The 15,031-nt window shown below is 39.7% G+C and overlaps 1 protein-coding gene across 3 annotated transcripts in view; it reads left to right on the forward strand.

The window, feature by feature from the left end:
* AMOTL1 (angiomotin like 1) overlaps positions 1-15,031 on the forward strand; it is a 255,024-nt gene that overhangs the window by 43,403 nt on the left and 196,590 nt on the right. For 2 of the 3 annotated variants that reach the window (XM_027849355.1, XM_027849360.1), the window contains one exon: positions 4,176-4,226. The exons of the other annotated variant lie outside the window; for it this stretch is intronic. In XM_027849355.1, the coding sequence (XP_027705156.1) occupies positions 4,176-4,226 (51 nt within the window). The remainder of the gene's footprint in view (positions 1-4,175; positions 4,227-15,031) is intronic. 3 annotated transcript variants of the gene reach the window in all.

Raw genomic sequence — 15,031 nt, forward strand, 5'->3', positions numbered from 1 at the left:
TTTATCTGGAGACAAAACCTATTAAAAAATATAGACCATAAACAAACAAGATTTAAGGGTAAGCAATGCCAATTCACCAGGCAAGGATGAGGCATAAGAAGAGGAAGAAGTAAAAAGGGAATAAATTCACTGGATCCAAATAGTAGTGACATGATCAAGGAAACAACAAAATTCTGAGGGGTATCTTAGCAGATAACTCTTTAAGTGGGTCAGTGAGCCAGACCAGGCTTTAGCCTGTCATAATTATGTTCCTTGTGGGTTAACAATTGTAATCAGTCAGCTGATACCAAGAATCTTCACACCCCTGTTTCTTCTCCTTTCCTAGGAGTTCCAAAATTCTTGGGTTTTCCTGAGGGCCCCTGTTCTGTGCAACTCCTTCCTCCCATCATCTTTAATTCCCTCTTTCCAGTTTGGAAAAAAACCCCAACAACTATACTTATCACCATTCAGTATGGGGGCAAACAGCCCTTAATATCTCAGTCATCCCTCTTCTTCCCTACCTCAAAATAAAAGGGGAAGAATACCTCATTCTAAAAGGCCATTAGGTAAATAGAATACTTAAACAGTGTCTGGTGGGTTTGATATGACTTATTCATGCATAATCTAGATATGGTTCAGAATATTACCTGGGTTTCAGGGTTGATTCAGGGCTATAGGCCTATTATTTTAGAATAGAGTCTGATTTACTCAGACAGCCAATCAATTAACAGGCATTTATAAAATGCCTAGTATGTGCAAAATATTGTCTGACCTACATTCTAGAGTCAGTATAGCTCAGTGAGTATAGGAATAAGAGAAGGATTGCCATTTGCCCAAATATTTATCCAGTTGCATTCAATCCTATATCAAATCTTTACGCTGTAGAAGGAGAAGGCATTTGAAGAAGAGAGTCCAGCAATAGTATAGAGACAGCCCCATGTCCAGAGTTCCTGGTCATTTTTTTCCATCATGGAACAGCTTCTTTTTCTGTCTTCCATGAGTTATTTAAAAAGTAGAAGTCTGGCAGTAGGAAAATTGGGCACTGACTCTAGATCTACCAACATGAGTACACATTGTCACAGATAAGAGTGGGAACTAACTCAATGTCTAGGGGCTGGCAGCAATAGCTGGTGCCCAGAAGCCTCTTGATATTAGAGACACAGGTAGCAGTTAAGATCATTGACTCTCTCAGGCTTGTGATCTCCCAAGGGTGTAGCAGAAGGGGGGATGGTGTTTTCTATATTCCTCCTTCAACCTTTACCCTCCTAATCACCCAATTTGGTGTCCTCACATTGGGTCACAATGAACCATGGCCAGGGCATCCAGAGTTAGGCAGGACATAGCAATTAGTCATATAACCAGGGGGAAAAACAAAAGTTACAGGATGTGTTTGCCCAAATGATTTGGGCCACTGGTCTGAGATTAGGGGGAGAGCTAATTGGAAAAATTTTCCATAGTGTGGTATGAATCACACTAGGATGCATATATTTTAATACACCAAGAATTCATAATTTCATCAGGGTGAGTACATTTCCAGTATTGCGGATTACAATTTTTCTGTGCCTTACTAGATGCTCTTCATGAGTTGTCATGACCAAAAACAAGCAAATAAAAAAACACCCCCAAACCATTATGTAGTGGTCAATTTTAGTTGGACTGGTCTCTGAATGACAGATACATTGGGGACCACATTTGACACTTTTCCCATCTTGGTAGGTCCTACCAAAACTTGTGGTGTACTGACATAGTCTTAGTTTAAAAAAATGTTGCATTACGATTTTTACATGACTGGGACTTCCCTCCTCCAAAGACATCTCCTTGAAACAGAGAAAAACAGCTAAGCAAAACAAACTGACACATTGCTGATGTCTGACAGTAAACTCAGCATTCAGTACCCATAGTCTACCCTCTTTTTACCAAGAGGTGAGAAGTATATTTCATTTTTCATCTGTGTAATTACCAATGTCATGGTAATTACATTAATATGAATTCTGATGATCTTAGTGTTGTTTTCCTTTGCATTACTGTGATCATTGATTATGTTGTTCTCTTAGTTCTGATTTCTGTACTGCTTATCATTGCATCTTATATTCAGTCAATTAAATTCAATTCAACAAATGTCTTATTAAGCATCTCCTATGCTCATAACACTCAATGTCTTAGTGGCTGAGACTATAAAGGCAAAAATGGAAGCAAGGAGCTTGCATTCTTTATTATATTCAAGTCTTCTCAGGTTCTTCTGAATTCCTCCTATTTGCCATTTTCTGTGGGATGGTAGAATTCTATTACATTCATTGGCAAGACCCCTCTTCAGTTATCTTTTTGTTCATTCCCTAACTGAAAGAAGGACATTATTGAAGTTTCTCTTTGGACTTTTTGATCATAGTTCAATATGACATTCTTTTTAGAACACTACTGGAGTAAAGATGAGAGAGTTGGGCTCTTCCGCACTTTTTATGCAGCCACCTTGACCCAAAGTCCTTGAAAATCTCCATTACATTAATATACTGGTCAATGAGTACATACTTTTTTTCTAGTTTTTCATGATTCCAGAAAATACTATTCTGAATATTTTGGTAATTTGGGACCTTGCCTTTTGTCTTTGACCTTCATTAGATATACAATTCTGGTTGTTATAATAAGGGTATCACTGGGCCAAATGATATGAACCACTGCCCCAATATTTGATAACCCAGGAACATCTTCATGGCACAATGATGCATCAGAGTAAGACTTTAGTGGAATTTTATGTTTCATACCTCTATTATTTTTACAATCTAAATTTGTAAGGCTGGTCGTTTAGTAATATTGTAGAAAGAGTACCATACTGGATTCAGGGCTAGTCTTAATTCTACTACTTTCTAGCTGGAAGGTTAAGTCAACCTAGTTGAATTCAATTCAACAAGTATCTTATTAAGCATCTCTTTGGTTCATGACACTGTCTTAGGGGCTGAGACTATAAAGACAAAAATGGAACCAAGGAGCTTATGTTTCTATATTACATTCACGTCTTCTTGAATTTCTCCTATTTATCATTTTCTATGGGATGATTGAATTCTATTACATTCATTGGCAAGACCCTTACCCAGTTTGACTTAAACTTCCTGGGCCTGTTAGCTCATCTGTAACTCAGAGATAACATGTTTTAAAGTCAGAAAGTCTGGGCCAAAGGGTCTCTTGAAGTCTCTTCCTACAGGAATTAAGAATGTTGGCCTTCAGATTTGGTTCCAGTATATAAGGAAGACAGCAAAGGTTTCTCCAGACAGCCTCTTCACCCACAGCTCCGAAAGTCCTTCTCCTTTGGAAAGGTTGTGTGTGTGGTGTGGGGGCAGAAAAAAAAATCGAGGTTTTTTCTGAGCATAAAATAAGAAGACAGCCTTGTGTTACAGAACAAATGGGGTACTTTTCTTTTAATAAAAGAAATGGCTGTGTTCCTGTTATATAAATTATTAAAAAGGGGGAAAAAGAGGAAGAAAACCCTACGACAGGGTACTGGGAGGTGATGTCTAATGCATTTCCAGAACATGACTGCTGTGGTCGCCTAGCAACCAGGAGGAGGCGGGTCTGTGAGGCGAGAGGGGCTCCATCCCTCCATCTATTCCTCCCCACCTTCTTTCCCTCGTCACACTCAGGCGGGGGAATGTGTTCGTCTATATGTGTGAGTCCAGGTGGGCAGGTGATGTAGGAGCTCACTGCTCACCCCATGCGCTGACGATATCCAGGTGCTGAGGATGAAACTTTGAGGCTTTGGGAAGCTGGACGGTGTCATCGTGGAGCTCCTTGGTGGGATGTGAGGACTCCCGCCCCAAGCCAGTGGGCGAGGGGCAGATCACGAAGTAGTCAAGCTGCTGGATGCCCTACTCGGGGCTTGGCAAATCGACTCCTGGAAAGTTTGTAGAGACCAAAGGGTCAGGCAGGTAGTGTCTCTCTCTGCGCCAGGAGGATGCTTTGGTCTCTCCTCTGGCTGACCCGAAGTTTCACTGACAAGAGTCCGCTCCCGGGAGATCAGACTGTCCGAACCAGGTGTGCCCTGGATAGCGGCAACCCAGAAGGCGGGGAAACCAGAACCAGTTCTCCGCAGAGTCCAAAGCAGTTTTTACTTATTCTTGCTTAACTGAGTCACCGTCTGAATCATTGCGAGTCTTCTTGAGAAATTATTATTTTATTTGTATTTTCCTCTCTCCTTCCTCCTGCAGACAATGAGTTTGCGGAATCCACAGCAGCGCAGTTCATCCCAGATGAGTTGGGTAAGTTCTTCTCTTGTTGGATGAAGGCATTGTCTTTTTCCTTCCTGTCTTTTAATTTCCCCTGGTTACTGACTCCAGAGCTCCAGCGAGGAGCCAGACGCTGTGAGGATCCCGACGCCAGGTCATGAGTTGGGACTAAAGGGAATACTTTTCTATGTGTTGGTCCTTTATGTCAATCACATTGACTTAGCTTAGATATTTCCGTTGTGATGAGAACTGGCATTTTTTCCTGGGCATGTAGCTTTTGTGGCTGAACTAAAGTGTCAGGCTGTGTATGTGTGTGTGTGTGTGTGTTAGAGACAATGCAAATGTTGCAGATCTTTAGAGAATCCACTTCAAGCTCAACAAAAAACAAACAAGAACTTCCTCTACCGTTGGCTGCTGAGCCTGCCCTAGAAAGCAGGGACTGCCCATGTCTTTTCTGTAGCTGCCTTACCGGGTACTTGCCCAATCTATGGGCAGGTTTATGACCTAAGGGCACTCATTAATTGGAGAGGAGTGGAGGAAGAGATTGTAGACTAGAGTTTTAAAGCACTTGTCTGGGAGCTGCAACCTTAAGTGATGTGCTTATGTTTTTCTCGGATGTCTTCCAGTAGCTTATTTCTCTTTACTTGCGTTTGTCTCTGTGCCAGCCTTTTTTTTTTTTTTTGACAGAGATTTGGTGTGGTGTCAAAAGCTGAGCCTTTCCCGTGTTAACTGCAAAGATATTTTCATTATCAGAGTCCCTTGTGGGTATTCTGGATGCCCTCTGCTACTCTAAATTAGTGTATGTGTGTGTGTGTGTGTGTGTGTGTGTGTGTGTGTGAGTATGTGTGTTGCCCTCAGGAAACCTTAGCTGCTAACAAGCTGGGCTATTCAGAATAGTCTCCCTACTCACTTATCAAGAGTGTGAAAACCTTGCTTTCCATGTCCACCCACTTCTTTTCAATCAGCCCCTTGCTCTGTTAAAATGGTCTTTATTTATCCTGACATCACCCAGTGGAATCTCACTTCAGGGGATGATTTTCTAATCATTTCTCCAACAGCAAGGTACACAAAACTCTACAGAGTCAAAGCAGACATTTTGAGATACCAGTATAGAGTAGGATCTTACTGCATTCATTAACTGTGTCTGAGAAGTTGAGGATCAATCAAATGTTTGCAAATCAAATGATTTTTTTTACATGCCCAGGGAAAACATGCTTTTAAAGGAATACTTGGGGTAAATCCTTAGATAAAATAATCATCTTTGATCTTTTCATCTTTGGTTTGTATAACAAGGAGAATACCTACAGCCTTCTATAGCTATATATATATATATATATATATATATATATATAGCTCTGAAAGCTATTGAGGAGAAAGGCTCAAGCCAGAGATTTTTCTGACACTGGGCAAATTGTGTTCATGCTGGACAATCCTATGAGGGAAAGGGAAAGGTCCCTTGGGCAAGTATTAGATGTTCAGCTGATCTTTAATTATTAATCATTCCTGGTTGGGCTCTCCAGCTTGCAAAAAATAATTAATGTTTGTAAATTATAGGTAAATATAATCAATGACTGGGAGGGAAATTATTTACTCTGGGAAATGTGATGGTATTAGTGCTAGATTTTCTGCATATAAAGAATGATTTTCATAATTGTGAGGTCCTAGGTCTGAGTTTCCTTGTGTTCCAGCTTCCTTAAATCACTCTATATTGGTAAATACCAATGGAATTAAAAGAATAGGAGAGTTTTAAAGAATCATAGTCTACCCCTTGCATAGCTGAAGGCATCTCTCAATAGGAGTCCCTCCTCCCTCTCCCCAAGTGAGGAGGGCCCTTCTAGCCATCTCCTCAGCAATTCTTTTTGGGGAGAAGTTGGATTTCTACGGATGAGGATAGACTGGTCGGTACCCAGTTTTTCCCTCCCAAGAAGCTAGTGTTGTGTTGTAGTGAGGAATATAGTTTTAAAAAAGAAATTGCTGTGAACAAAGGCAGGACCTTGTTGTTCTATAACAAAAGCCATGGTCATATTATGTAACTAGTGAGTACTGGGTATTTTAATCAATTTCTCCATGCAGTGGCTGAGGGAATGACGGCTTTAAAGGGCCTATTCCCTCACCATCTCCACTCCCTCTCCTCAACAATTCCATGATTCCATTCAATTCAACAAACATTTATTTTGCTTACTGTGTCCAAGCCACTGTTCTAGAGACTGGGAATGCAAAGAAACATCTTTAGATTGGCTAGAGGCTGGTGGCCATCCCTGCAGGTGATTGAATGTTCCCTCAGGACCTGCTCTGACATTTTGGGTACATTTCTTAGGCATTGTCCTCCCTTCCACATGCATCCACAAAGCGTCTCACTAGTAGCTGGCCAGCCTTCTAGCTACTAGTAGCCGTTCTTCCTCAGTTTAGACTGATCTCAGGTCAGAGCACCAAAAAAAGATGAAGAAATCTTCTTTTATTGCTCAAGAACACCTGCCTGCATGCATGCATGCAGGGGAGAACTAGATTGAATGGGTAGGAAAGTTCTTGTATTTCTGCCCAGTGATGGCGGTAAGTTGTTGTTATTGGGCTGACACTTCTCTGCAGACTATTTTTACTTCTGAAAACAAGTGCCCCTTGTGTGAGTACTAGATCAATTGTATTCTTTCTCTGACTTCTCTTGGTGGAGCAAATGAGATAATTTTAGTTCCAAATGTCTTTTGTGATGGTTGCAATTCAATTCAATTAAAAAATTATTAAGTGCCTATTTCCGGGCAAAGCACTTGGCTAGGTAGAAAAGAAACAAAAATCAGGGGGAAAAAAGTCTCTTTCCTCAAGAAGCTTAAATTTAACTAGGGGAGGGAGAGGAGGTAAAAATTAGATGGGTAGAAAATAGATTTGATTACATAGCTATATTATATATACACATACATAAATATATCTATGTAGTATCTAATTTGGTACCTGTCTGGATATAGGCTTTAGGTAAAAGGTAAGGCCTAAAGAGAAAAAAAAATACTTTCTCTCTACTTTGGCACCCAAACTCTGGAATGTGGGCCTTGACAGCCAGGACCAACCACACCTTTTTCTTTTTCTACCAAGTAATACCTGCTCCCTATTCATTGCCCTCAACTCCACCCCAGTGATTGGGGAAGGGGGAAAGGAGGAGTAAATGAGTCTGCATGTCCCAACAGCCCAACCTTGTCTAGATATCAAAATGATGCTCTGATTCATTTTTAGCCTAGGGTGAAGGAAGAAAATTTCCCATCCAATTTAGGACTGCCTTTTCAAAAATTTATAAAAGATTATTGCTAATTAAAACCAAAAGATTCTCTCTGTCTCTGTCTCTCTATCTCTCTGTCTCTGTCTCTGTCCCTCTCTTTCTCTCTCTGTCTCTCTCTCAGTTTGGCTTAGCTCCCAGCCAGGAGAAAGCCTGACAATTATTTATAGGGCTAGAACCATGGTCCTTTCTGTATCTCTCTATCAAAACCCCAAAATTATTTGTTCCTTCCGCTATAGCCCTCCTGTACACACACAGATCAGCAGAAGTAAAATTGATTGGTTTATCTAGCTGGCAAAAGAAATTCAAACCATTTAAACAGAAATTTAAAAAGCAATTTTACAGAAAAAAATATTCTTTGGAATCAGCAATTGTCCTACTCCAACAGAGAGGGGGGAAGGAAGGGGAGACCATCACCTCAGTCTGGTGCATGTCCCATTCTGGCTACTGAAAACTGAGACAGCTGCTGTGTGTGTGTGTGTGTGTGTGTGCGTAGAGAGAGAGAAGAGATGATAGATGGATGATAGATAAATAGAGAAATAGGTAAATAGATGATAGATAGAAAGAAGGATAATAGATGATAAAGGCTGTTGTTGTTGTTGCTCAGTCAATTCAGTTGTGTCCAACTCTTTGTGACCCTATTTGGGGTTTTCTTGGCAAAGATAGTGGAATAATTTGCCATTTCCTTCTCCAGCTCATTTTACAGATGAGGAACTAAAGCCAACAGGGTTAAGGGACTTGTCCAAGGTCACACAGCTGGTAAGTGTCTGAAGCCAGATTTGAACTCAAGAAGATGAGTCTTCTTGACTCCAGACGTGGCGCTCTATCCACTGTACCATTTAGCAGCTCAGATGATAAATAGATGGATGATTAGATAGGTAGATAGGTAGATAGATAGATTTATAGGCAGCATTGTAGAGTGAAAAGGTCAAAGGATTTGAAGTCATAGGATCCAGGGGCTAATTCTACCTGTATGACATTGGGCAAGTCATTTAACCTTTCAGTGCCTCAGTTTTCTCAAGTGTAAAATGAGGGGTTGGAATAGATGATATCTAAGGTCCCTTTTGATTCTATGATCTTAACTTCAGTGACATTGTGAAAAGTTATGATGAAGATTTAAGCATAAGTCTTATCATGAGGGGACAAGGAGAGAGCTGAAAGGCTCCATTCTCAGGTGGTAAGAACGATCATGCCAATGGCAACAGCAAGAACAAAAAAAATATGTGCAAAAGTAGCTATATGATTTCCCCTTCCCCATGATCTACCTCCACTTTGTTCTCCTTCCCTTACTCTCATCATGTCAGGCCAGACCTAACCAACATGAATGGATGAGATCTGACTTATCAAGAACAAAGACATGGGATAAAGGGGGAAGGATATAAAGGTACCCCTCCTCTCAATAATTCTTCTGGGGGGGAAGCTAGGTGGTGCAGTGGATAGAGCACTGGCCCTGGATTCAGGAGGACCTGAGTTTAAACCTGGCCTCAGACGCAGAACACTTAGTAGCTGTGTGACCCTGGGCAAGTCACTTAACCCCATTGCCCATCCAAAAACAAACAAACAAACAAAAACCGAAACCAAAAACAAAACAAACAAACAAAAAACAATTCTTCTGAGATAGGAGTCTACTCTCATAATGGCACTGACTGCCATTAGAAGACTGAATCTTCTGCTGGAATTCACGAAGTCCCTCTCTATGGTTCTTTTATTTGGCATATCTAGTTCCTTTTCTTTTTTAAAAATATTTTTTATTTAATAAAATGTTTCCCAATTGCATGTAAAATTTTTAACATTCAATGTTTTAGAAATTTGAGTTCTAAATTCTCTTCCTTCCTTCCATTCCACCCCACTCCTTGAGAAAGCAAACAGCTTGATATGTTATACATGTGAAATCATGCAAAACATATTTCCATATTAGCCACATTGCAAAATAAAACACAGACAAAAAAAAACTCCAAGAAAAATAAAGCAAAAACACTATGCTTCAACCTGAAGTTGATGTACATGTTTTGAGATATAAAATCTCCTCTAATTATTGCTTTGGCTGTATCTCATAAATTTAGTATGTTGTTTCATTTGTTGTCATTTTCTTTAAAGAAATTATTGGTTGTTTCTATGATTTGTTCTTTGACCCGCTTATTCTTTAGGATTAGATTAGTTAGTTTCCAATGAATTTTTAATCCATGCTTCCATAGTCCTTTATTGAATGTAATTTTTATTGCAATATAGTCTGAAAAGGGTGTATTTAATATTTCTGCTTTTCTGCATTTGGTTGTGAGGGTTTTATGCCTTAATACTTGGTCAATTTTTGTGAAGTTTTCATACAGCTGAGAAAAAGATATACTCCTTTCTATTCTCATTCAGTTTTCTCCAAAGGTTTATCATATCTAACTTTTCTTAGATTCAATACATCTCCTTAACTTATTTCTTATTTATTTTATGATTAGATTTATCTAACTCTGACAGGGGAAAGTTGAGGTCCCTCACTAGTATAGTTTTACTGTCTATTTCCTCTTGTAATTCATTTAACTTATCCTTTAAGAATTTGGATGCTATGCCATTTGGTGCATATATGTTTAGTATTGGTATTACTTCATTGTCTATGGTATCTTATAGCAAGACGTAGTTTCCCTGCTTATTCCTTTTAATTAGATCTATCTTTGCTTTTGCTTTGTCTGAGATCATAATGGCTACTTTGCCTTTTTGACTTCAGCTGAAGTATAATAGATTCTGCTCCAGCCCCTTATTTTAACTCTATCTCTGTCTCTGTTTTAAGTATGTTTCTTGTAAACAACATATTTTTAGATTCTGGTTTTTAATCCTCTCTGCTCTCTGTTTCCATTTTATGGGTGAGTTCATCCCATTCACATTCACAGTTTTGATTACTGTTTATTTCCTTCAAATTTCCCCAGTTCATCCTTCTTTCTATCTTGTTTTACCCTGTCCTTCCTCAAAAGTGTTTTACTTCTTACCGCCACCTCACTCAATCCATCCTCCCCTCTATTAGCTCTTCACTTTTCTTATCCCCCTCCCCTCCTACTTTCCTGTAGGGTAAGATAAATTTCTACACCCAACTGAATGTATGCTGCTACTCTTTGAGCTAATTTTGATGAGAGTAAGGTCCGAGCATTGCTTGCCACCCCACCCAATCTTCCTTCCTACTTTAAAAGCTCTTCCTGTCACAACTCTTTTATGTGAGATAATTTGCCCCATTCTACCTTTCCCTTCCCCTTCTCCCAGTGCATCCCTCTTTCTCACCCCTTAATTTTATTTTTTTAATATCATCCCTTCATAGTCATCTCACACCTTCTGTCTGTGTATATACCTTCTAACTGCCCTAATAATCATTAAGTTCTTAGAAGTTACAAGTATCTTCCCATGTAGGAATGTAAACAGTTTAATCTTTTCAAATCTTTTATGATGTCTTTTTCATGTTTACCTTTATATGCTTTTCTTGAAGCTTATCTTTGAAAGTCAAATTTTCTATTTAGCTCTGGTCTTTTCATCAGGAATTCTTGAAAGTACTCTATTTCATTAAATATCCATTTCTCCCCCTGAATTATTATATTTAGTTTTGCTAGGTAGGTGATTCTTGGTTGTAATACTAGCTCCTTTGCCTTATGGAATATCATATTCCAAGCCCTCTGATCCTTTAATGTAGAAGCTGCTAAATTTTATAGTAACCTGACTCTGGCTTCACAGTATTTGAGTGATTTCTGGCTGCTTGAAGCATTTTCTCTTTGACTTGGAAACTGTGAAATCTGTCTATAATATTCCTGAGAATTTTCATTTTGGGATCTCTCTTTCAGGTGGTGATAGGCAGATTTTTTTCAACTTCTATTTTACCCTCAGGTTCTAGGATATCAGGGCAGTTTTCCTTGATAATTTTTTAAAATATAGTGTCAGGTAGTCCATTATTTCTTAAATTATCTCTCCTTGATCTATTTTCCAGTAAAGTTGTTTTTCTGATGATATATTGCACATCTTCTTCTATCTTTTCATTCTTTTGACTTTGTTTTATTGTTTCTTGATGTTTCATGAAGCCATTAGCTTCCAGCTGTCCAATTCTAATTTTTGTTTGTTTTATTTTTTTTTCTTTTTTTTGGTGAGGCAATCAGGGTTAAGTGACTTGCCCAAGGTCACACAGCTAGTACGTGGCAAGTGTTTGGTCTGAGGCCAGATTTGAACTCAGGTCTTCCTGATTTCAGGGCCAGTGCTCTATCCACTGCGCCACCTAGCTGCCCCCTCCAATTCTAATTTTTAAGGAATTATTTTCTTTAGTTAGATTTTTGTACCTTTTTCCATTTTGCTAATTCTACTTTTTATTTTCACCAGTGAATTTTTGTACCTCTTTTTCCATTTGGCCAGTTCTGTTATTTTCTTCAGTATTTTTATGTCTCTCTGTCTTTTTTTTTTTCACCAAGCTGTTAGTTGTATTTTAATAATTTTCTTCCTTTGCTCTTATTTCTTTACCTAATTTTTTCTCTACCGTTCTGATTTCAAAAATAATTTTTAGCTCTTCGAGGAATTCTTGTTGGACTTGTGTCCAACTATTTTTTTTCTTGAGGTTTTGCTTGGAGCTGTTTTGACTTTATTATCTTCTGAGTTTGTGTCTTGATCTTTCCTGTCACCACAGATTTTTTTATGGTCCGGTTCTTTTTTTGTTTGTTCATTTTTCAACAATATTCCTAATTTTGAACTTTATATTAAAGCTGGGCTCTGTTACTGGCATGGAGAGTGGGGAAAGACACTGTTTTAAGCTTCAGGCTTTTTTTGCACTGCTGTTTTCAGAGCTAGTTCTAGGGGCTTGGAAGTTTTCAGTGCTTCCGAGATTGTATGATTTGCGGAGAGTTGTGGTCACTGTTCCCCTGGTCTTTGCTCTGGTCCTTACCCTGGAAGAGGGCCCCTGATCTCTTGGGATTACAATCAGTACTGCTCCTCAGGACCCTTACCCCCTTGGAACCCAAAGTGGTATTGTTTCTCAGGATTCTCACTCCTCTTGACCAAAAATGCTCCTTTCTGCCCTTGAACTATGACCCAGAACTGGCATAGGCAATGGAGCTGCCAAATAGTGTCTGGTCCTATGACCAGTGCTGGCACAGGGTCTCTTGTAATTTCTTTCTGACCAGTTGCCAGGTCCCCATACTGTCTCTGGTTTGAGAGCTCCTGAAGCTTCTTCTGCTTTGTTGCCATCACCTGGTCTCGCCACTGGTGTTTCATCCACACGGGCTCCAAGTCAGCCTCCATCCCTGGGTCATAGATCTCTCTTTCTGATCTCCTAAGGTGTCTTGGGCTGAAAGAATGTTCACCCTGATCTTTTGTTGCTTCTGCCACCCCAGAATTCTATTTGAGGTTGTTTGGAGAGGAATCCTGGGAGAGCTTGACTGAGTGCCTGTTCTACTCTGCTATCTTGCTTCCACCCCCAGAAATCCTAGTTCCTTTTTCCATGTTTTGCTCACTTAAGTTCCCCTATTCTTTTGGTCATATGGGATTGTTTGCTTTCCTACCACACAGTGATGAAGGAACTGACAATCAGGAGTTCCCAAAGTTCAGCTGCCTGTCCAATCCCATCAAACCCTGTGAGCTGTCCTCTGTATGAGGAATGAGGGAGGATTGTGTCCCATGAGAATATTTGCTCTTGGAAAGTTACCCAAACTTGCTTCCAATGGGACCAGATATACCATGAGAAAAGCTATTCCTGACCTCCTTATTCTGGGAGAGAGCAAGCCCTTCATTAGAATGAAGACTAACATAGCATTTGTATAACTTTTTTAAAAATAAGAAAAAAAAGTGTGTGCCAACTTTGTTAAGGATGTGATTTCACTGAAGCTCTGGAATAGTTTTGGATTTGTTTAATTAGAATGTGTAATAAGCTCAGTTTCTCCCACCAGGTGGCATCCTTCTTTAATGTTTGTGGAAAACTATGGGCAGCCTCCCCTGCACCCAGAAGGCCAGGCTAATTTTGTGATGCCAGGTCATTGGGTGGAGCTTGAAAGGCCAAGGGAAAGCTAGGAGGAATTGATGATAGATATCCTGGATGCAGGAAGGAGGTGGGACAGCAGGATATTTGTACTGTCTACCCACCCTTCATCCTGTAAAGTATGAGCCACCCTTCAGGCCACTGGACAGATGCCCAGATACCTCCAAGGGCAGTCCAATTCTGTGGAAGGATTGTGCTTTTGTTATGCAGGCTGTGATAATAACATTTAGCTTTCTCATGAGTGGTATCTGCAGAGCATGGTGCTGTGGGAAAAGAGTTGAATTTGGGGTCATAAGGACCTGAGTTCTAGTCCCAGCTCTGTCACAAACTACTTTTGTGACTTTGGGCAAGTCACTTAACTCATCTGCAAAATTATGGAGTTGGATTAAATAATCTCTAGGATCCCTTTAAACTATAGCTATGTGGTCATATAATGCCAATGTTAGCCTAATAGGTGGTCAGGAAGTTCAAGGTTGGTGAATGGGATCCCTCCTTTTTATACATAGATCAACTTATACCATTCCTCTGCTCAAAACTTTTCAGAGACTTCCTGTTGCCCGATAGAGAAAGTATAAATATCTCTGCTTGGCATTTGAGTTAATTCACAATCATGCACCAACATACTTTTCCAATTTTGTCTCACACCACTCTCTTCATTATATTTGGCCTTCTACCCAAATTGGATGACTCACTGACCCCCCATATATGCCCTGTATTTTCCCACATCCAAGTTTTGTTCATTCTGCTTCCCAAGGTCAATGGTATGCCATCCAGGAAGCCCTCAGACCTGACACAGCATGTTGTTTGTAGCTCTCTTAGGCCTTTATGTGTTGGTTTGTATTATAATTGTTTATGTAGGTGTCATTTCCCCTATCTAGTCTAGAAACTCTTTAAAGTCAGGGAGCCTGTCTTAGCTAAACCTTGCCAGAACTTGGCACAGTGTTTTACACACAATTGATACTTTGTAAAATTTTAAAATTTAATTGAAACCCCAAAGAAGCACGGAAAGCTAAGACAAATCACTCATTTTTTTTAACTCTGCATTTATATACAGGTGAAAATCAACATCATAGAATTTTGACTTAGAAAGGACTTCAGAGATTTCCTTATTTACAGATGGGGAAGCTAGAACCCTTGTAGCGATTAAGTGACTTGCCTAAGGTCAGGCAGGTAGCTAGTCTTGGACTGTGACCCTGATCTTCTGATTGAATCTAGGACTCTTTCCTTTGAATTACATTTAGGAAACCAAATCCTGAGGAAGCTCTGGGGGAAAGGAAAATGAGCTAGACTGATATATCTAATTAGATTTGAAGGGGCACCAAGAGGTCTGCCTATCCAAAAGCAGCCCTTCCATTGCCCAGCCAGTGACTGACATTCTCAGTAATTAGTATTACTCAATATTTAGTATTACTTTTCTGACTTCTGAAAATTAAACGCTGTCGCTCTATGCTGAGAAGATTAAGGCATTAGCCAATTAACAGTTGAGCACTTAAGCTGGGAATTATGAGTTTCAGTTCTGTCACCAACTTGTGTGACCCCTTAGCAAGCCACTCAAATAATCTCATCTGTAAAATGGGAAAACAATATTTGCTCTGCATG

Source organism: Vombatus ursinus, unplaced genomic scaffold (genome assembly GCF_900497805.2).
Source record: "Vombatus ursinus unplaced genomic scaffold, bare-nosed wombat genome assembly UNPS02007344.1, whole genome shotgun sequence".
NCBI lineage: Eukaryota > Metazoa > Chordata > Mammalia > Diprotodontia > Vombatidae > Vombatus > Vombatus ursinus.